General features: G+C 35.3%; 1 protein-coding gene across 39 annotated transcripts in view; it reads left to right on the top strand.

Moving 5' to 3' along the window:
• SSBP2 (single stranded DNA binding protein 2) overlaps positions 1-24005 on the top strand; it is a 318118-nt gene that overhangs the window by 273178 nt on the left and 20935 nt on the right. For 24 of the 39 annotated variants that reach the window (XM_081503862.1, XM_081503858.1, XM_081503857.1 and 21 more), the window contains 4 exons: positions 4105-4153; positions 18414-18449; positions 20240-20294; positions 23738-23808. In XM_081503862.1, coding sequence (XP_081359988.1) covers positions 4105-4153; positions 18414-18449; positions 20240-20294; positions 23738-23808 — 211 coding nt within the window. The remainder of the gene's footprint in view (positions 1-4104; positions 4154-18413; positions 18450-20239; positions 20295-23737; positions 23809-24005) is intronic. The other 15 variants (XM_081503847.1, XM_081503837.1, XM_081503839.1 and 12 more) reach the window with 6 other exon arrangements.

Raw genomic sequence — 24005 nt, 5'->3', positions numbered from 1 at the left:
TTGGGTTTCTCATTTTAGTATATCCAGATATTTTAAAATATTTTTTATTGCATATTATGTTACTATTTGTATAATTTCCAGCTTTTAAAGAACCTTTAAGCTTTACAGATTCACATTCCATTAATTACTCTTGACTGTTATTTGGGGTCTTTTATAAAAATTTCACTTTTCTATAAATTAGGATTCCTTTAAGGACAATGACATCATAAATATTTCCCTCTAACAGAGAATGTTCTGAAATATGGACAGTCCAACCAGAGAGACTCATTGTTTTATTGATTTTGGCCCCAATAAAGCAAAAGTGAATTTAAAGAGACATAAATAAACCATATTATTGTCTCCACTGTACTCAATAAATTTTATTGAAATTCACTCCATAATTTACTATCATTAAAACAAAGTAAATCTTACTGTGTAATGGCAAGTAAGTATTTCTAACTGAAATTATGACTTTCTTCATGTCATTTTTTTACATGTTGGATAAATTAAAAATTAAAGGAAAGGGCATTAGAATTAGTGTTACTTAGGCTAGGGCTTCCCTGCTGGCTCAGTGGTAAAGAAGCTTCCTGCCAGTGCAGAAGACGCAGGTTCAGTCCCTGGGTCAGGAAGATCCCCTGGAGAAGGAAATAGCAACCCACTCCAGTACTCTTACCTGGGAAATCCCAAGGACAGAGCAGTCTGACGGGCTGCAGTCCAGGGGGTGGCAAAAGAGCTGGGCATGACTCAGCGACTAAACAACAGCCACCGCCTTGGGCTATGTTTTTAATAATCTAGATATTTGTGTTGGGATCAGAGGATCTACCAGAGGATCATATCTGGATGAGGTTTCTTTAGTTTGTCACTTTTTATTATTTGATACCAAAATATAATGATAGTAAAAACTACCCAGCCCTGGTCATGAAAGTAGATAAATACTATATTCTAACTGCAGCTTTCTCTCTTACTGAAACCAAACCATTTGGAACAAAATTTTGATTATTTTGTAGTTAAAAAAAACACACTGGTCGTCTCCAAAGAAAATGGTTATTTTGGTATGATTTTTATATTTCCATGCTCTAAACTCAGGGTAAATCATATGTAGTGTCATCTAAAATTAAAATAAGAGCCTATTTTTAGTGTTTCTATAACTAGTAGTATATATTTAGGTCAATATCAATATCAATTTCAGTATCTTAAAGTAGAATTTACTAACTGTAACCACATTGTGAATGTTTTCAAATGCATCATAGATTTTTAGAAGAAAACTGTATTTTTAAATAAAGTACATTTTTACAAATTTAAGAATAACTAATACAATATTGTAAAGTAAAAAATAGATAAATAAATAAATTAAAAAAATAAAAACAACAGGAGAAAAACAGCAAACCTGAGTGAAACAAAGCTTTTTAACAGTCCCAATTTTATTTGGAAATACTGTAAAAAGTCTATCAACTATATTTCAAAGATATTATTTTTATAAAATTAATCAAAGTAAACATATACTATAGTGAAAAAAAAAAGAGAAGAAGAATGTAAGATTCAGCATTTTAAAACATTTCTAATTCAACTTTATGTCCCTTGGTATTTTATAGAAACTAAGAGGACAGATCATTTCAAAGGATCTAGACCCTTTAGGTTCTAGATCATACCCTATAGAATTATAAGGTTTACATAGTTATTATCTTGAAATAAAATAACTGAATTATAGAAGAAAAGATATTTTTTCTCTTTGTTAGTCATGGTTGCCTTCATTTCATCATATCCACACACCCTACCAAAAATTAAAGACTTTTTTTTTTTGCGAGCTTAAAAAGATGAGTTTATTTGGGAATAACAGAGGAATTGTACTTTGGGACAAGCAAATTGTAGCAAGCTACAACTGAGCCCATTAGGTTTGAGGTCTAGGTAGTACTTATGAGTCGGAAATGTAAAGAGCGGAGAGTTCAGTTAGAATCAGTTAAAATAAAAAACAAATTAAGACCAGCCTTGAAAACTTCCTAAGTAAACAAAAGTCTTTTAAGCTTCATTTTTCTCTTTATTTTAAAATATGATTAGCTGATTCTACTTCAGACTATACTTATGTAGAAATTTACATTCAAAATAATGCCTACAATAGTTTGTAGATTGCTCTCTTGATAATACCGATGGCCCTCAAAAGTAGAGAAAACTTACTGCACTTAAGAAGTTGTTCTAACAGAACTACTCACTACTATAACCCTCACTTTATTTAATAGTATTTACAAAACTTAAAGTGTTTTCTAATACAGTGGTAATGATAGGGGAAATTTAGCTTATCCAAATGAATTACTACTTAACCCATTATAGTAAAACACAATTTATTATGAAAGACATGGTGAGCTGAGATGTTAGTATTTGTCAAACAGTTGAAATGCATAAAAGGTATTTTATGGTTCTTAGAATAAATTTAGCTTAATCATTTAATTTTTATTTATTTACTTAAGTAAATGTTTAATTATTTTAATATTTAGTTTAACATTAAGCAAATTTTAAGTAAAAATTATTTTATATTTAATATATCTTATTCACACAGTCCTTGTTTAAACATAATACTTCAGAATTATGAGATTATCTGCATATCATTGCAAACAATTTTGGCCATGATTTGGATATATATAGTATATTGTTATGTTGTTGTAAGATAAGTATTTCCTAATTTCTCCACTGTGTTTTATTTAACATCAAGCAAGTCAAATATTTCACTTGATCAACATACATCCTGTGCTTAACCTCAGTTTCTGCCCATGAAGACATTGAATCCTCTATGTAAAATCACCTCTCTAAAGTGCTCCAGTAACTAATTGTAAAGTCATCATCATTATCTTAGAGAGGAATTATTTCCAGAAACAATACATGTGTCCCTCACCTTCTGGCTGTGCATAATATTTTGACCAATATTTTGACTCCGGCATCTTATCTCCCCTTCTGTTCCCCAAACAGAATTGGGTAAAATTGTACTTGGGCGTCCCAGTGGAGCCGGAGGACAGTTTCTCCTGCCCTTCCCTGCTGTTTGCATTCCTTGGGAATCCCAAAATAATGCTCAAAGCAGTTCTAAATATTCCAACCAAACATGGGTGATACAGCTAACTTGGACAACTTCTATCTAACATTTAGAACTTCAGGTTTAAGGTCCCTAGGGTAAGAATCAGGGGACTTGATTTTTTTTTTAATTAAAACGCTCAGTGTTTTCATTGATATTATAGGGAAAAGGAATTTTGAGTGACCCTAATTACAGAGGACCTGCTAACAGTAGTCTCTTTTTCATCAGGCAGTATTTATTCAGATGAAGTTAATACTAAAAGCATATGGACAGGAGATCTTAACTTAATTAATTAGGCATTAATTTTGTTTTAAAATCATTATGTCTTTTAAGCTATAGAATAGGGAGCGTGCTTCTCCACCCTAACATGAAGCAGTGTATTGGCATAGATTGGCATAGATTACCTCCTGTTTCTTTCCACAAGATTTACTCTGACCACTGTCTTGAACTACAATTATGAAAACAAGAAATATGATTCCCTTGTTTAATAGTAACTAAATTGTCAGCACCGAAAGATAGACTGACATATAGATGTACAAAGTAATGTGATATTCTATGCAGATTTTTTGAAGAGGAGGAAACTTTTATGTACATTTATAGCTTAATACAAGCAGTAATTTTATATATATGATTTTATATATAATAGTTTTTTACAAACAATTTCATTTTGAATGATACAGAGAGGACTTATATTGATGTCACAATTATAGTTTGTGTTTATCTCATAATTAGTGATTTTTACTCCAAAAGCAGATTCTTATAATGATTCTATATATATACATAGACTACTATAGGTGATTACCACTTTTAGTGGTTATTATAATAACTGAACTTAAAACTAGGCTTAGTAAAAGTAGTTTGATTTGGAAAGAAAGCTGTTTGGGGAATGATAAGGCTTTTGGATTTTAGTAATTAAAAAAGCTGTGAGAATATAAAAGAGTAATTGCAGTGCTGAACTAGAACAGCATGGTAACTGAATTATAAATGTTAGTATTTTATGATGTTGTTGCTTATTGTGAAACATTCAGAGCATGAGTTAAAATTTCATTTATCATATTGTCTTGTAGGGGCCCAGGTGGCGGTAGACCTTGGCCAAACCCAACAAATGCCAATTCAGTGAGTATATATGTATTTTTTCACTTTCTTTGTGCTTTGTAACATTTAACAACAAAAATCTGTTCCTTTTGAAAGCCCCACAGTCAGTTTAAGTAATAATTCAAAAGTATTTTTATATGTTCTTAGAAAAATATGTATAATTTTTGAAATTATGTGATTTGTTTCACTTCAAGATGTAAGTTAAAGATGCATTCTGTGTAGATTAACAGACATTCAGAAATAGAGAAATAGTGTGATTTATTGCAGAAAGAATACTGCAGTAGCCTACATTTATCATAAAATCTATCATATAATGGATTCACCTTCTAAAATAACTCTAATAATCACTAAATTGCCAAATAAAACCAGTTGCTCTCAGGTATTATGATTATATTTGCTGTTCTAGTTATACCTAGGCTTGCCCTCTTGCTGCCCCAGGAAGCAAGTATACCTTTGCCTTGTGCCTGTGGACTAAACTGCCATCCTTACAATTGTATCTATGGTATCTATGTATCTGGCATCATGGGCATTTTCCTTATACATTTCGTGGCTGTGATTTGACTGTGTAAATATATTTGTTTCTTAATAATGTTACAAATATAGGCACAGGTTTAAGTTTAAGCTTTCAATCTTAAAAATAACACGATTTTAAATTTACTGACCCAGGAAATATTTTTCTTGACTTTTGAAACCTTGAGTTCAGTATGTGAGGGAGTTCTGCTCTGTACATCTGTGTAGTATGTGCACTGCACAAAGAAGCCTGAGTCAGAGAGTCAGTAGGAGATTGAAAGATAGCTGTTTTCTAGTCATGAAGTCTGTGGAATATTTACCCAGAAGGGATGACTTTTGCTTATATCCAGAGGTACCTACATTGACTAGCAGTGGCCTTAATTCTGAATAAACATGAAACTGATCCAATGTCTAACATTAATTTATATTTCAAGAAAATTTAATTGAAAAACAAAAGAAAATTTAATTGAAGTGTGGATGGTACAGACTTCCTATGTAGCTCTGCTGGTAAATAATCCACTTGCAATGCAGGAGACTCTGGTTCGATTCCTGGGTATACAAGATGCGCTGGAGAAGGGGTAGGCTACCCACCCCAGTATCCTTGGGCTTCCCTGGTAGATGGTATAGACAGAATCATCCTGAATCTATTGTTATTCTAAGGCAGAAATCACTTACCTCTCAATTAAGTAACTGTCATATTTTTAGAGAAAATGTTTAATCTGTACTACTTGCCTATATCTTAGTTTCAATAGCTATGATGTTTAATAATTAAATACAATTGCTTGGGGTGGAGAGCATCATGATGTTGCTTCTGTTTGGGTCTTCAGTGCACTATTTCAGCAGATCGTATAAGATACTCTTTTACCTGATTATGTTATATATGACTATCTTTACTCCAGTTTTCTTTTCATTTGCATATATGCTTTTGAATAGTTCACATTTCTATTTCCTTCTTGCTCTGTGTGCCTTTCAAATTTTAAGACTTCACTTTAAAGTAGCATCTAACTAGCAGCTCAGATACTTTCTTTGAACTTCCCATTAAAATACCCAAAGGTGCAGAAAAACAATTTTTTCATAACGGTAGAAACTCTGACAGTCTTCCTATCGTCAGAATCTGGAACATATTTCTATTATCTGCACATCGGATGAAACAGGATTAAAAAGCACAGTCAATGACCCACCTCCACTAGTAAGCTTTCCTACCTAAAAGCAAAAAGACCTCTCTCCTCCTTCACTGCCCCTTAGCCAGCCATCCCTACACTGCCTACACTGCAGGGTGGAAGTGAGTTCACACCCACCACTGCCCACCTTCCCCAGCACCTCCTTCTGTACTCTTAACCCTAACCTCTAAAAGCCACCAAGGAAGGACTGATACCGAAGGTGGTGCATTGTACCCAGCAAGTATGTCACCTGAGTAAAGATATTAGATAGAGGCAGAGATGAGGAAAGAGTTGTACTTTCTGATGATTTTTAAAGTACAGTGAGTCCCCGACATATGAACCTTCAAGTTTCAAACTTTCAAAGATATGAACATGTGCTCACATGTCCAGTCATGTAAGTTAGTTCACGTGTCTGGTGTATATTGTCACCTGCTTGCATCCTCCACAAGTGGTTGTACTTTTGTGTACTTTACAGTGCTGTACAGAGTACAGTCATACAGTATCTTTATTTCAAGTCCAGGATGTCCAGAAGCTGGCATAAAAGCAGCAGTGATGTAGGTGGTACTGCTAAGAAGTGCCAGCTGTTGTACTGTACTACTGTACTTTTCAAGGTACTATACTTTAAGATTAAAAATATTTTGTGTTTCTGTATTATTTGTGTGAAAAGTATTATAAACCTATTACAGTACAATACTGTATAGCCAATTGTGTCAGTTTGGGTACCTAGGCTTACTTTATTGGACTTACAACAAAGTGGACTTAAAAATGCAGTCTCAGAACAGAACTCATGCATATTTAGGGGACTTACTATACCAAAAATACTCTTTCGGATTTCATAGAGCCAAGCACTGTGGATAGAAGAACTCACTGTATCAGGTCAGCAGCTCTGCATTATTTGAGATCCTGAGAAACACTGGGAGTTAGAGAAGGAGCTGTGCATATCAAACCACTGTCCAGCAACCACTCCAAAGTGGGCATTTGGCTAGCACACATGTAGGCACGTAATCAAGTTGAAAGCAATCCCTGCTAATGTGATTAATGTATACCACATATGGGTATACCTACCCTCAAAGAATTTGATGGGATAGGGTAAAGTTGTGAGAACACCTATCGTTTTCTCTTCACAAAGAAAGGAGTCATCATCCTGAGCACTGAAAGGAAAAGCATTCCTCTGAAATATGGTTGTTTATGAGAAGAAAAAATCATAAGCAACTGATGACTTTCTAGCAAAAACATAAGGCTTACATGAAACAAAGCAAAAGTATTCAAGAGGGATTTTTTTCCCTGCATACCATTGATTATACTGTAGTGATAATTTACCTGTATTATTTTGAATTCCAAGTTCTTTGGACTTTTTTTCTGTATTTAAAATTACAAATAGTTTTCATTTTGTGTCAGTACAGTATGCCCAGGGCTCCTCAGGGTACCATGCTAAAGGTTGGTTGCTTTGTTTTTGCTGTTTCCAAATATGTTTTATATACTTTTTTTTAAGAACTTTGTTCCCTAAAAATGAAGAGACTTATCTTTCACAGTATAAGGATCAACGTCTTAAAATTAATATTGATGTAATCTGTTTTCTGATCTGCACACCTTATTTTGATTTCACCAGTTGTCCCTACAATGTCTTTGTAACAAAAGAAAATCCCTATTCACTTACTGCATTCATCTGTCAAGTCCCTTTGTCTCCTTTAGTTCCTTCGTCTTTTTTAACCTTGGAGTTTTGTTGACCACAAGCCAGTTATTTTGTACAACGTCCCATAATTTGGTCTTGGCGGATGTTTCCTCACAGTTAGATTCAGGTTATATATGTTTGTCAGGAATTCCCAGAAGTAATTGTGTGTTTTTCTCAGTGCATCATTTCAGGAGGTGTGTGATGGTAATTGTCTGTTATCTGTGTTACTTATATTAACTTGAGTCAGTTAAGGTGGTGCTTGTTACGTTTCTCCACTGTTAAAGTATTGTTTTTCCCTTTGTAATTATCTGCTTGTGAGACATACTTCGACACTGTCATAAAGATCATACTTTAATCTGCTGCTTTTTGTATTCATTGATAATTCTCTCCTGAATCATCTTTTCACTATGTTGGTTGCCAAATGGCTACTTCTATCTTTCCTTCTCTACTTATTACTTGACTCTTTACTAGATGAGTTTTTCTTTCTTCTCCAGTCATTCATGTATATTTGATGTACTTGTGGATTCTTACTTTGTCCAAAGGGTTTTGTTTTTTAAATAAAATAATGTCAGATTTGTCCAGTTAGAACCCCTTCAAGTTGGGTCATTTGTCCTTTTGACATATCCCTGTTACGCTTTAAGCATTTTGAAGCACATATTTTCCCAGCCTTAACCCTGATAACAGCCATTTATATAAGGGTCCTTGGTTCCTTTTAGTGGAGAGTGGTATTTGGAACCCAGTGGTGTGACCTAGCTTCTAGCCGTCTCAACCAACAGATACAGATGTGTATATATATACATGCATATAGCCACACACATCTGTATCTTTCTGGATCTATCCATATGAAAACCAGGAGTACACACCGCAACTCTATTTACAATTAGCCAAGACATGGAAGCAACCTAAGTGTCCATCAACAGAGGAATGATAAAGATAGTGTGTTGTGTATATACAATGGTATATTCAGTTCAATTCAGTCGCTTAGTCATATCCAACTCTTTTACGACCCCGTGGACTGCAGCACGCCAGGCCTCCCTGTCTATCACCAACTCCCAGAGTTTACCCAAACTCAGGGCCGTTGAGTTAGTGATGCCATCCACCCATCTCATCCTCTGTGGTTCCCTTCTTCTCCTGCCTTCAGTCTTTCACAATGATATATTACTCAGCCATTAAAAAAAAAATGAAATAATGCCATTTGTGGGAACATGAATGGATCTAGAGATTAACATGCTAAATCAGACAAATAGAAATATCATATGATATCACCCATACATGGAATCTGATTTTTTAAATGATGCAAATCAACTTATTTACAAAATAGAAACAGATTCCCAGATATCAAAAACAAACTTCTGATTCCCAAAGTGGGAGAATGTGGAAGGGAGGGATAAATCAAGAGCGTGAGAATAACATACACATGCTACTATATTCAAGATAGATAATCAACAAGGACCTACTATAGACCAAGAAAACTCTACTCAATATTCTGTGATAACTTAAATTAGAAAAGAATCTGTACAAGAATGAATATATGTGTACGTATAACTGAATCACTTTGCGGTACACTTGAAAGTAACACTGCTGTAAATCAGCTAAAATCCAATAAAATTTAAAAGCAAAAAAACATGAGTGCACACTGGTGCTCCAACTGTAATGCAGCACAACAGAGTTCATTCTAGACTTTCTGCTTTCCATGTTTATTATTCACTTCTCTGAAAGTAAGAAGTCTGCCTACCATTATCCACAATAAATTTATTTATCTGTGTAATCTGTATCTTTACATAGTTTTGTCATACATGTTTCGAACAAAAATCTTTTGGCACCCCTTTACATGGCAGCAGGAGAAACATTTTTAAAAACAAATTTATGGAACTTACCTGGTGGCACAGTGGATAAGAATTTGCCAGCCAACTCAGGGGACATGGGTTCAGTCCCTGGTCCAGGAAGATTCCGCATACTGAGGAGCAACCAAACCCCTGCACCAACTGCTGATCCTGAAACTCTAGAACCTGCGAGCCACAACTACTGAGCCATGTGCTACAACCACTACATCCCACACACCTCAACAAGAGGCTGTGTACTCCTCAACAAGAGAAATCACCACAATGAGAAGTGCACACGCCGCAACGAAGAGTAGCCCCCGCTCACCAAAACTAGAGAAAGTTTGCACTAAGCAGCAAAGACTCAGGGCAGCCAAAACTAAATAAAATTATTGTTTTAATTTATATTTTTAATTCAGATAAGAATATGATTTTTACTTTTAACTTCCCTTATGCTGAGTATAACAGTACTGGCCTCTAATTCTTATATGGAAACTTATAAGTCTGCCAACCTTTTTATTTTTTATGTTTTTCACAAAGAACTGTACATTTGAGCTGAACTGTAAAACAAGTTCTAATCATAAAGTAGCAAGCACTTTTATCAAAAATACCTGAATCAGTTTTGTCAGGAGATACTTTTGATCATATGTACCAACCTAACTAGGCTCATACTGAAAGAGAATACTACTGGATCATGTATCTGAAAAGTCCGGATATAAATTTGCTGGGGGACACATTTGGCTCCAGGGGTTCAAATAACATCATCAGGACCCTGTTCCTATTCATCGCTTACCTCTGTTCATGAGTCTGGCAGGAAGGCTCTGTGAAGCTCCACATTTGTATCCTCACAGCACCCTGTTAAGCACAAAAGAGCACAACTCTCATCAGTTAAGCACAGGTACTGGCAGTAACTAACCGAAGAAGATTTGCTTAGCTTGGCTACATAGGCTTATTCATGAACCAGTTATGCCCCCGGAGTACAATGCTCTATCCACCAGGCCTGGATCACGCACTCAACCCCCTGAGCCCCACCTGAACCACATGGAAAAATAAGGGAGATATGGTTCAAAGAAAATGCAAGGAACAGAATTGGCAGAAGAGGGGCTCAGCAGAAACAACAGATGATCAGTACAGCATTCTATTCATCAACTCACTAACTTGACAGGAAACAGAGAAAACTCCTGTAAGGAAACATGAGGATCTACTAGAGTGATTAAGCCTAAGAGAAATTCAAATATTTTACTCCAAATAGGAACTTTGCCCTATTAAAAATAGATGCTCATTTTTTTTAAAGAGCACTAAAAAATAAAAGAACATTTTTAACTTTACAGTGACATGGAGAATGTTTCCCTCTTTGGTTTCTAGTGAACTGAATTTCAGTGCATATAACGTAGTTTTGAATTTCACAGTTGATGAAAACTCCTTAGCTAAAATGTTAAGCTACTTAGCTAATCTTTTTTTTTTAATAAAGCCAAAGAAAACCTCTAGGTATTCTGCTGTTCACCTACCATGGCACCAGTCATAAATACTAGGAATCAGAATATTTCAGGATTTTTGGATTGTCGTCACATCTCTTGAATTTTCTGTCTAGCTTAACCAGACAAACATATGGCCTTAATTTTTATTATCTGTCAAATAAGAGATTTGTGTAGTTCTGTGATTCTGATCTTCTGGCTCTCTGGTCTTCTTTATCTGCTACATCTGCATTTTCATCTTAATGGATATTTTGTATAGTATGTGGGGGTCGGGGGAAGGGAAAAGATTAATTATGTTGGGGAAATTCTGGTCACTGGAGGTGGAGAAAAGCCTGGACAAAAGTAAAGAGAAGACGGATTGCAGGAAATGTGTGAGGAAAAAAGATTAGATTCTTAGTAGCTGTAACATAGCTTTGGAAGGCACAGAAGGCAGCAAAGCTGGAAAAGAAAGATGGACCATGATGTGTTCAGGGCTTTGAATACTGAAAAATCTGGAATTATCATCTGTGTGGAACAGAGTTTTGTTTTAGGATGATAGTACATAAAATGGATACATAGAGAAACAGTATGAGAAGAGTAGAGTAACAGGCCTTACAGAACGTTGTCCGAGTCCGAGGTAGAGCAGTGGAGAAAGGATGGAGGAGATACAAGTGTCACACATGTAATCAAAAACAACTGGTGATTGTTGGATTTGAGGATAAAGAAATGAAGTTGAAGGTGATTTCAGGTCTTTGAGATTAGTTTTCAGGGAAAGATACACCCAATTGAATGCAGATTCCAAAGAATAGCAAAGACAGATAAGAAGACCTTCTTCAATGAACACCGCAAAGAAATAGAGGGAAACAATAGAATGGGAAAGATTAGAGCTCTCTTGGAAAGAGATTGGAAAAAAATGGAGATGTCAAGAGAACATGTCAAACAAGGATGGGCACGATAAAGGACAGAAACAGTAGGGACCTAACAGAAGCAAAAGAAAATTAAGAAGAGGTGGCAAGAATGCACAGAACTATACAAAAAAGGTCTTAATGACCCAGATAATTATGATGGTGTGGTCACTCACCTAGAGCCAGATATCCTGAAGTGTGAAGTGGGCCTTGGGAAGCATGACTACAAACAAAGTTAATGGAGATGACAGAATTCCAGCTGAGCTATTTCAAATCCTAAAAGATGATGCTGTTAAAGTGCTGCACTCCATATTTTGAAAACTCAGCAGTGGCCACAGGACTGGAAAAGGTCAGTTTTCATCCCATTCCCGAAGAAGGGCAATGCCAAAGAATACTCAAGCTACCATGCAATTGCAGTCATTTCACATGCTATTAATGTTATGCTCAAAATCCTTCAAGCTCGGCTTCAACAGTACATAAACCGAGAACTTCCATATGTGCAAGCTGAGATTAGAAAAGGCAGAGGAACCAGAAATCAAGTTGCTAACATTCATTGGATCATGGAGAGAGCAAGGGAATTCCAGAAAAACATTAGTTCTGCTTCACTGACTATTCTGAAGTCTTTGACTGTGTGGATAACAACAAACTGTGGAAAATTCTTAAAGAGATGGGAATACCAGACCACCTTACACCTGTCTCCTGAGAAACCTGTGTGCAGATCAAGAAGCAACAGTTAGAAACTGGACATGAAACTATGGACTGGTCAAAAATTGGGAAAAGAGTACAATCAAGCTGTATACTGTCACTCTGCTTTTTTAACTTATATGCAGGGTACATCCTGCCAGATGCTGGGCTGGATGACTCACAATCTGGAATCAAGATTGCCAGGAGAAATACCAACAACCTCAGATATGCAGATCAAACCACTCTAATTGCAGAAAGCAAAGAGCAACTAAAGAGTGTCTTGATGAGGGTGAAAGAAGAGAGTGAAAAAGCTAGTTTAAAACTCAACATTCAGAAAACTAAGATCATGGCATCCAGTCCCATCATTTCATGGCAAGTAGAAGGTGGGAAAGTGGAAACAGTGACAGATTTTATTTTCTTGGCTCCAAAAATCACTGCAGACAGTGACTGCAGCCATGAAATTAAAAGATGCTTGCTCCTTGGAAGAAAAGCTATGACAAACCTAGACAGCATGTTTAAAAGCAGAGACATCACTTTGCCAACAAAGGTCCATATAATCAAAGGTACAAAAGTTTTTCCCGTAGTCATGTACGGATGTGAGAGTTGGACCATAAAAAAGGCTGAGCACCAAAGAATTAATGCTTTCAAATTGTGGTGTTGGAGAAGACTTTTGAGAGTCCTTTGGAATGCAAGGAGATCAAACCAGTCAATCCTAAAGGAAATCAACCCTGAGTATTCATTGGAAGGACTGATCAGAAGCTGAAGTTCCAATATTCTGGTGACCTGATGCAAAGAGCTGACTCACTGGAAAAGCCCCTGATACAGGGAAAGATTGAAGGCAAACGGAGAAGGGGGTAGCACAGGATGAGATGGTTAGAGAGCATCACCAACTCAATAGACATGAATTTGAGCAAACTCTGGAAGATAGTGGAGGACAGAGGAACCTGGCATGCTGCAGTCCATGGGTTTGCAAAGAGTTGGACATGATATAGCAACCCAACAACAACATCAAGGAGGATGGGAGTAACACAGAGTGAAATAAGGACATAGGGGAAGGTGCAGGCTTAGAGGATAGGCTGTGAGCTTTGTTTTTGGAATGTTAAATTTCAAGAATTTATAAAGCACCACCTTTGAGTCTTCTACAATGCCTAACGTGTGTTTCCGTAATTGTGCTTAACGCATTATGTTATAATTTAAATCTATAGCGTTCAGCCTCTGCTGAGTCCCCACTGATGTGTAACCAGCAGTTTTTTATTTTTCCTTAGTCACATGCCCTTCCTACATTCCTTGTCCTTGGCCCCTTTTCTATCAGCTAAACTTGTCTCTTCTTTTACGGTGGAAAAAAAAAAACAAAAACATTAGACTCACATTTCTTCAAAGTCTACACTTCAGTATTATAAGACCTTAAATCATATTTCTTTCCTCTTGTCTTAGTAATGTTCTTCTCAATGCTAGCCATTTGGTCTGGTCTCTTTATTCCACCTCTTAATGTTTCTACACATCTTGCTGTTTCATTTTTTAAAGGAGTCTTCATCTATCCCTTTCCATTGGCTGGAATTTACCCTAACAGTGTGCCGATTAACAAATCCCGGGACAACCTTAAAACCCACAGTCTTTCTCTCTTCTAGAGTTGGAAGGGATAACTGAGAAAAGACTTCTCTCAACCCTTCATCAGTGTCAAACCACAATCCTGTATCTCCCACACTGACTCTATCACCACCATTCTACTGGCAATGAATTCCTTGATACTCTTCCTTTTGATTCCTGTGCGGTAGTGCAATGCCAGAAATATAGCAGGTGATGGACAAAGATTGATTAAACTTCTCAACCGTTTCAGTTCCTGTGAAAAGTACTTGAAGGTTACTAGTAATCTTCCACTTACCAAAACTAAGGACTTATTTTCTGTCATCACATCTGACCTTTGAAATATTCGACACCTTGGCTTTGTTTTAAATGTCTGTTAATTTCTTTTCTTCATTTAAGTAATGTTTTCTTCCATATCTGTACTAGCATATTCCTTTATATTATTTATTCTTGGGCGTGTCACAGAGAAGTTGAAAGACAAGCCCAGTAAGGCTCAAAGGTAAGCCCAGTTTAGGCATTTCCTAGCCAACCTGCTCCCACTTCTTGCTTCTTAAAAGTCTACCTTGACATTTTATAGAATACTTTCTTCAGGTTTTCCTCCTGTCACATTATCTACCTTTTAAGTTAATTTATTTTTTAATTGAAGGATACTTTACAGAATTTTGCTGTTTTCTGTCAAACCTCAACATGAATCAGCCATAGGTGTACATATATCCCCTCCCTTTTGAACCTCTCTCCCGTCTCCTTCCCCATCCCACCTCTCTAGGTTGATATAGAGCCCCTGTCTGAGTTTCCTGAGCCATACAGCAAAGTCGTTGGCTATCTGTTTTACATATGGTAATGTAACTTTCCATGTTACTCTCTCCATACATCTCACCCTCTCCTCCCCTCTCCCCAAGTCCATAAGTCTGTTCTCTATGTCTCTTTCCCCGTTACTGCCCTGCAAGTAAATTTTTTGGTGCCATCTTTCTAGATTCCATGTATATGCGTTAGTATACCGTTATCTACCCTTTTTTAATTGGTAATGTTCTTTAATTCCAATCTTGGGCTGTTTTTCAGTTTAACGTTTTCAATTAACACTAAACGTAATCAAATCCTAATTTAAGTATTGTGCATGGCACACAGTGGGAATTCATTTAATTGAAACTTTATCTCTAGCCCTGATCTCGAATGAGTTCTTAACCACTATTTCTAAATATCTGTTGATCAGTTCTAACTCAGTGTCTACTAGAGCTTTCGAATACAACATCAGACATTCCCCGAACTTGTCCCCTGCTTCCTAAACTTCCTATATATGAATTAGTAGCACCATCATCCACCCAGTCAGCATGTTGGAAACCTAGGAATTTCCTTAACTTCTCACCCAGTTTGTCTCCAAGCCCTGCAGAGTACATTTGCAAAAAGTCTGTCAAATTCTCTTATCCCTACTTATCTTAATCAGCATTGCCTACAACACTTTTTATCACCTCTTGCCTAGACTTTTTGCAATATTCTAACTTGTATTCATGCTCCATGATGCCTGTAGAGTTATCTTACTAAAACACATAAATTTGAACATGTCTCTCAAAACCTGCTGTTTCCAACAGCATAAATTTAGTCTGAGCACGTAGCCTCATCATTTACCACAATTGCCTATAAGTCCCACGCTGCAACAACTGTAAAATTACATACCATTTCCCTAATAAACTGTGTAGTACTTTCACATTTCTTTATTATATGCTGATCCTTCTCTTTGTCCTTGTAATGGACGCTCACTCTCTCTCTAAATCCCAGCTTCCCAGCTCAGATACATCTTCTGTACCCACGTAGTACTGCTACTGTCATTGTTGTATTTGGTTTCTCAGACTAGGCTGACAGACACTGCAGTTATTTACAAGAGTTCAGGCTCCATAAAGTGCTAGAGATAAGAGCCCAAATGCTCCTTTTCTCTGAATGAGGGCAAGGACTGTGAGGTGGAAAACAGCAAGTACAAGAGTTTGACAGGGCAAAAATGGAAAGAAATTGAACTGGAGGGGGTAGCAAACTTTTTAAAGTATTTTTAAATGTATAATAATATATAATAATATATTTATGGTGGAGAATGGGATGTTCAAGAGGGGCTAACTTTGGAAATAAAGACTTCTTTTCCCCCTACCTGAGATGAATGGATGAAATTTTAAATCTATAAATAATGAAGTGTTCAGTTGAAGATGAAGGCATAGCAAGAATTTGATGGCTTTAACGTATGACCAAAGGACAAAGTAATAACTCAGGGTAGTCTAACCACTGATAAGGGCCAGTTCACAAAAGTCAGTTGTTAAAAATTCAGGAACTTTGTCAGCTGATTGATAAAATCATTGGTAGCTTGAAATCTGCCTTATAGGAATATTTACACAGCGTAAATTGGCATATACTGCAGATTGGGAGTTTTCCCCTCAAGTTTACTGGCACACCTCTAGAATACTTTGGGGCTTCCATAACAGCTGAGCCAAAATTCTTCCAGCTGTTAGTGAAAACTAGGTTGAAGCTGGAGAACATGATCATGTGTTGGGCCTTGTCAACCCTGTTTTGTGTTCCTTGCCAGGCACTCTCTACTATAAAACAGAAAAGTTGGCTAGAGGATGGTCAAAGAGTTGGGAATTAACAAAGTCGACTTCAGGATAATGAATTTAAGATATCAGAGAGAGAAAATGCTGAAATTGTGATGGGATAAGATTCTGGTTGGAATATAGAATGTTGTTTATAAATGTCATGAAGAACAAGAAAGATGTCAGTCAGGAAAGTTGTTTAGATCTTAGATCTCTGTGCAAAAACTTTTAGGATGTAGTCATGCTCATATATGGAAAAAACTGGCCCGGGGGGAGGGGCACTGGGAGGGTATTTCTGTAAAGTAAAGGCAGTGAGTGTGTATTCCTAACATCTAAAGAGTGGTTTTTTTTAGTCGCTAAGGCATGTCTGACTCTTTTGTGACTCCATGGACTGTAGCCTGCCAGTCTTCCATGGACACGTGGGATTCTCAAGGCAAGAATATTGGAGTTGTTAGATCATATCTTGAAGTTGCTTAAGGATGACAGTAGGCAACAGAGACAGAAGAACATGAGCCTGGCGTTAAAGTTATAAGGAGATGGAAACTGGAGCCAGCGGATAAGTTGGTGATTTGGAGACAGCAGGTACACATATTTAAAATAATTAGCAAAGGATAGATGACTGATCATGAACTGCAAAAGACCCAAGAGAGCAAAGCTGTATTCATTCACCCAGTTGAGTAAGTGTACAGTGCCATAGTGATCCTGATACTCATGGACCTAATCAGCACCGCTAACGATACTGAGCGCTCCAGTAGCGGCCGTGTGCAGTGCCGAGTTACACATTAAGTGGCCCAAGCAGAGGCTCAGATGCCTGTGGTCTGGGCTTAAAGCCAAGCAAGGACACCAAACAATGAGGAGAGAGCTTTCAAATAACTGAATATTAAAATCATTAGAAAAATTATAGCTTTGTTGTCTTTCTGCTTTATGACTTCATATTATTTTTATGTTTAATTAGAAGGGAGGTATTGATGAAGAGGGAGCATTTAGGTACAGGCACTATAATCTTTTCAACATTCTCAAGGTCCTATTTTGGCCCTGGCTGTCTTACTCCAAGAAGATAGTAAGTTACTGGTTTTTTTCAGAATAAGGCAAAAATATCTCTTCTGGGTGTGCAGAAGATGAAAGATGTAAACTAGTGAGCTTGTGTGAAAAAAAGAATATTTGGATCAACTTCTCTATTAATACCCACACTGAAGGAGTTATTTTTAAATATATGTTTTCCAGTTTTCGTTTCTTAAATTTTCATAGCAATGTCATATTAATACCTTCTAATCTCTAGAAAAGAGCTTGGTTAAGAGCTTGATTTGAAGGAAACGAGGGAATATGTTACCCATATTTGATCCCTACAAATTAGTAGTCCTCGGAGACTTAAATTAGCAAAATATTTTGCATTCATTATATTGTTTTCTAGAAGCTAGTTAGAAAGGAAAAGGGGAAATAGTGAGGTTTATATATCAAGTATTGACCCGTACTGCATGAATATAGTAGCCTGAAACCCGTCTCTAAAAACATAATGTATCCCAGATGCACATAAATTAGAAATTGCATCTGTAAAGTCTACTAATTTGAAAAATTCTGGTTTCTGGTTTTTAGCTGCACAAGTATATATCTTTCTAATAATAGAATAAGTGTCACTAGTATCAAGCAGTAGGTACAGCTGCCCTGAAAGCAATATAACTTCAAACTGTAATTTTGTCTAAATTCTTCTTGACTAATATCCTTTCCCTTTTTTAATAAATTCAAGATAGTTCTGCATTTTATTCAGTTTTCTAGCACTCAGACATATATAAGTGCCTTTATCCTTTATTATCCTTTGTGATAAATTTTAAAACTTGATAAAAAGTTAGAAAATAGATTTTAGGTCAGTCTCCTTACTGCCACATGAATCAGAATATGTCTATTTTTTTGTCCTGTTCATGTTCCAGATACCATACTCCTCAGCATCTCCTGGGAATTATGTAGTAAGTACATTTGGGTTTGTTTGCTCATAAAAATTGATGTTACGTTTTATTTGGGCAATGAAATAGTTGTCCAGATGTTAAGAAGAGCCCCTGTGTATTGGCCAAGAAGTGAACATCTGATTTGTATTGAGTTGTTTCGTCTGCCAACCTCAGTACATATGTTGATGTTCATTAGTGAAACTGTTATCAATCTGGCCAAAATTTCCCTGAGTACTGTGTTTTACTTCAGCATATGTTTCTGTAAGCCAGTACAATACCCTGTCCAATCATGAAGAAGCACCCCCAGTTACACAACGATATGCTTGAATTTGCAGTTCCTCATAATCTACACCCCGCACCACTCCATTGCCATACACAGAGTCTAAGAAGACATTAAACGTTCTCCCAATCACAAAGAGAATCCGATAGCAGAATAATGACTGATAATTTGGGAGAGGGGTATTCATTTTCACTGTTAGAAATCAAGAGCACTGATCATTTTGTACATGTTAAAAATGTCCAGTGATTTATATTTGTCGAATCAGCAGGTTTTACATGATCTCTTGAACTTGCAAATGACCTTTGAACCATCATCACATTATAATCCTTGCTGCGTCTAAAGGCTATCACAGAAGATAATTTGTTGTACTGTTTAGCAGAGAAGCAGGAATAAATGGTAAAACGGAAAATCTTTCCCAAAGAAATTTTCATAGGCGGTGGTTAGGTGGTTAACCAGAGTAGGAAAAAAAGAGTACTTTAGAAGATCAATGTCAATTGATCAGTTTTACTTTCCATGGAAACAGTGTTCTATGAGCACAGTGAAAAACACACATGGTTTTGGACCTGTGAACTTAGTGCTCAGAATTCCCTTAAGCTGTACAAACTAAGAAAGTAACTTCTTTCATGTTCTCCAGGAAACCAAAATGAAAGTTAAAAAGTTTGGGTACAACCTATTTTTTTCTTAAAGTCAATTAAAAATAAGCTTCATATATAGTTTTATGAAATTATAAATTTGACTTATTTAAAGTAAATTTAAGCTGTTTAGTAAATAGCAATACATGTATTATTTGGAATAATTAGTGGACTATGTGCACTCAGAATGAAACAAAAATCTATCTGTTTAAAAGTTAATTTGACTATGTCCCTCTGAAAATTCTAAAACTCATTGCCTGAATTATCCATTTTGGTTGTGTGAAATAACTGAATTAACTTTAGAGTCACCTAACATCCCTTTCAAATTGATTGTGTACCTACAGCTTTAGGAACCCTCACATTGGTCAGCATTACCTCTTGTTTCTAATTGATGTAATGGCTGAAGGTACAGTGCATCAGAGATGTTGTAGTTGAGACTGGCAGAAGAAATGGCATCAATATATTTTTTAAAAATATGAATATCTTTAGATTTTCAATTGCCTATAAAAACCAATGATACAAAATACAAGAAAATTACAGTTAACTAAATCATAAATACAAATACACATGAATTATTTCTATTTTATGGATTTGTAAAGGCCCTCTTAAATCGTTTCTCCTTAACCTCATATACCTGGTGTGATTAAGTCATGAATTATAAATCAGTGTTATAGGCTCACTGTTTTGAGAAACTTGTCAAAACAATCTCAGTATATTTAAGCCAAATTATATTTTGCATAACAGTGAAATGATTGTGCATTCAAAGAAAGTAAATTATGGAGAAAATATATTGCCTCTGCTGTTTTCAAATTGGATTGTTATAAAGTCTAACTTCTGTTTTTCCTTATACTGTTAAATGCAATGCCTTATTTTCACTGACATTTTGTGTACTTATTTAGGGTCCTCCCGGAGGTGGAGGGCCACCAGGAACACCCATCATGCCTAGTCCAGCAGGTACTGTAATTGAATGAGCCCCGTGGGTATAATAGAGTACAGGAACTGTTGTGAGGGAAAGTGAGTAGTATCCTTTATCTCACTGGCGGTTTCACAAGTTGAGTAGAGGTAGCAAGGAGGAGGAAATAGTGCTCTTCAGTAACTATTTTCCAATTACTTTGAGCATTTAGAACACGTCTGTTGTGTAGGTAACAGATTTAACCAGAATGAAAACTGTTGATCTGTATGAATCCCCCAATAATTTTACCTGACTAGAAATTTGCTTGAAACTGTGGAAAAGATCCAAATCTCACAGCCTGAGAAAATTTCTGCACAAGTAACACATGAAATACATGGACCCATTAGGTTTAATACAGCAAATCAGACTCATTGTATCTGGCATCTAAAATAGACGTGGATGTGCTATCAATATCATTTATCCTACACGTCTATAGGTATTTATTAGTTAGCTAATCCACTATGTAATGGGGGAAGTTTTTTAATCTTTTAAACTAAAAATACTTCGGTATTCCTGGAATCATGTAACATGATTATTTTAAATGCCTTTCTCCTTTGAGACTTGAATACAAACTAGTGAATGTATTGTGTCTTGAGGCCTCTAGTGATATTAATAGTACAGCCCTCTTAGAAGTGCCTGGCAGCATGTAGCAAGAGCCATGAAAAAGTTCACACCATTTGACTCCATAATCCTACTACTAGAAATGATTTGAGGTATAACCCAAGAATCATGTACAGTGATGCTCATCTGATATAGCCAGCAGCGGACTAGAAACAACTTTCTTGCCTAATCCAATTTTAGTGATTTTTTAAATTTTTATGTTTTATGGACTAAAACTTTACCCATTAAGATTACTGTCAAAGAACTTTTAATGATACAGAGAAATTAATGTTGATTTAATACAATGTGATCGCAATATTATTTTTAAATATATTACACTGAAATCTAAAGAGTAGATAAGAAATAGACTATCAGTTTTAACTTCTGGGTAATGAAATATGCGGGACATTTTTATAATTAGAAAATAATTTTTTATTATGTTGCACTCAAATTCATATCTTATGAATTTGTTGAAATCTAAGATATATAGAAGTTTGAAATTAAGTATCATTAATCACACCAATAATTTTTTTTTTTAAGTTTTGAAACCTTAATTTAGAAAAAGCAGAAATTTGATTGGTTCAGAATTTTACTTTGCTTCACTAACTCTTTGGAATGAATCATAAATATTTCATAGATCTCTGTCCTCAGAACATCTTCAGTGAAGTGAAACAGAATTCACTGAATATAGAATTATATGAATTGAACATCTTGCCCACGTTTGCATTCCTTTTGGTGAAGTTAAGGTTTAATTTATGAAGGTAGCATATAATTAACAAATATTTCACTTGCAACACTCAAAGAAAATTTTTGGAGTGACACTAAACTTCACAGGTGATAAGCAATCTGGTCAATTCTTCCTTTCAAGCCAAAAATTGTCCCCGGTATCGCTGGCTTTTCTGCATGCTCTTTTATGTACTCATTCTTTATCAGTCAGTCTTCTAATATGAAGCCAGCATGCCCCAGCCTCCAAAAAATCGGTGCCAGAATATCTATTGTATAGTTTTTTTGTATATAAAAAAGAAATCAGACATTTTCTAAAAAATACCAAACTTATTCCCTCAATGTTTTTTCATTTTCAGATGAAATTCTTTTGATTGGTCTTAAAAGCAATGAATTTTCTTTCTGCATATTTTAAAATATGCAGCCCATTTTCCCTTCAAATTAATTACTAAAATTAGTAAGACTAATAAAGGTGAAAAGCCATTTAAAGTTTTCCTATGCTTAAAAAACAAACCCAGCTTTTCTGAAAGATAAGTTTTTTATGGGATAGAGTTTATGCCATGAGTTGAATCTAAGTTAGCAGATATTTATCGTCTATAGTATACAATATGAGTAAGACATAGCCCCTTTCCTCCTCTCAGAGAAAGTATAACCTAGTTTGAAGCCAGAGGGAAGAATAAGACAAAATATTAACTATAATGCAAAGCATAATTCAGTGATGGAGGAGCACTCGCACACTTTTAAGTGTCAGGGGAAGTAAAACTTCATGGAAGAGGTATCATCGGCAGTAGGCCTGGAAGAGGGCGAGTGTAATCAGGAAGTGGAGACTGGGTAGTGAAGACACGAAGGAAAAAGAACGAAAATAAGGTGATGGAAAAAGATGCACATATGCAGGAAAGAAAAAGTAGCCTGAGTTGACAAGCGTATAGTATACGTAAAAATGTAAAAATACTTAAGGCCACAAAAGTAGATTAAGAGCTTACTTAGCATAAACAGAGGTCAGCCAGAGTGGGCATTTCAACTTTCTTAATGATATGACATGTTAATCTAGATGAAAAAACTAATACTTAGGATTATGGATCGCTGTTTATAAACAAAGGATAAATGGCATCTTACTCTAAAATAATAAATTAATGTGTAATAATCACAAAATAAGAGGAAAAGTAATTGCCCATTTCTCACTCTTCGATTATTGCCAGAAGAAAGCAAATGATTTTTATCGTCTTCCTTAAATCAGTGTAAAACAACTTTTTCAAAGTAGAGGCCTACAATATTTTAAGAGAACTATATAATTGTGGGAAAATAGAAAAACATTTTATAACTAATAGTTTCTAAATATAAAATATTAAGCCTTTCACTTAGTATAGAAACACCTATACTCAGAGACTTAATTAGGACTAGTAATAGACGTGAAATGTAAAATGTTACATGTATTTATATGGATATACACTAAAGTTATTTTTGTTACAATGAATCAAAAATAAAATGACTGAAAAAAATTTTATTGGAAGTTGTACTAGTGAAAGCTGGCTTTTACTTCAAGCAAGAGAATTTTCATTCCAGTTGTATCATCTTGTTCTACTCTCTTTCTTTGGGAAGTAAGCCAGGATATTCCACCAGCTTTTATTATTAGCTAAATAAATTTTTTAAATTGGTCTATTAAGAAACCTTAATAAATAATAACTAAAAATTTACTAAATCTGAATTTTAAGAGATTTTTGTTATAGGTATTCATATAAATTGCTTACAGAAGTCAAAAGGTTTTCATGTTTTTTAAGGAAGGAAAAGTTTATTATAATTTTTTAGACTTTTAAAGTGATATTCCTGGGGTAAAAAAAATAAAAATAAAAATAAAATAAAGTGATATTCCTTTTGACTTGAACTATTCAAGTGATTATTCCTAATATATTAAGTAAATATTGCTAATTTATGACCTAAGAATGATAATTTCTGGGTCAGAAAATGACATACAGATACTTGTTTCTGAACATCAGTAATGACTATTTCAAGTGGTACAGCTATTAATATACATAGGTGTCCAGATCATCTTTGATTATTATTTTGTGATGACTTGGGCATAAATTATAATGAAAGATATTAATTCAATAATATTTTGTTTCAGATTCAACCAACTCTGGAGACAACATGTATACTTTAATGAATGCAGTACCTCCAGGACCTAACAGGCCTAATGTAACTATGCCTTTTTAAAAAATTTTTGGAATGTATTTGAAAACTCAGTCTCTAAGTACATTTCTTTTCCTTGATACTGGCTTTGTATTTTACTATCCAGGACCTCACTGGATATTAAAATATCAGATTCTATGTTCTGGGTTGGAAAAAAACATTATATATAACATACACAACAAGAGATTTAATATTAGTGTAAT

Source organism: Giraffa tippelskirchi, chromosome 6 (genome assembly GCF_054371585.1).
Source record: "Giraffa tippelskirchi isolate mGirTip1 chromosome 6, T2T-mGirTip1v1.2.pri, whole genome shotgun sequence".
NCBI lineage: Eukaryota > Metazoa > Chordata > Mammalia > Artiodactyla > Giraffidae > Giraffa > Giraffa tippelskirchi.
This window is presented reverse-complemented; position numbering and strand designations above follow the sequence as displayed.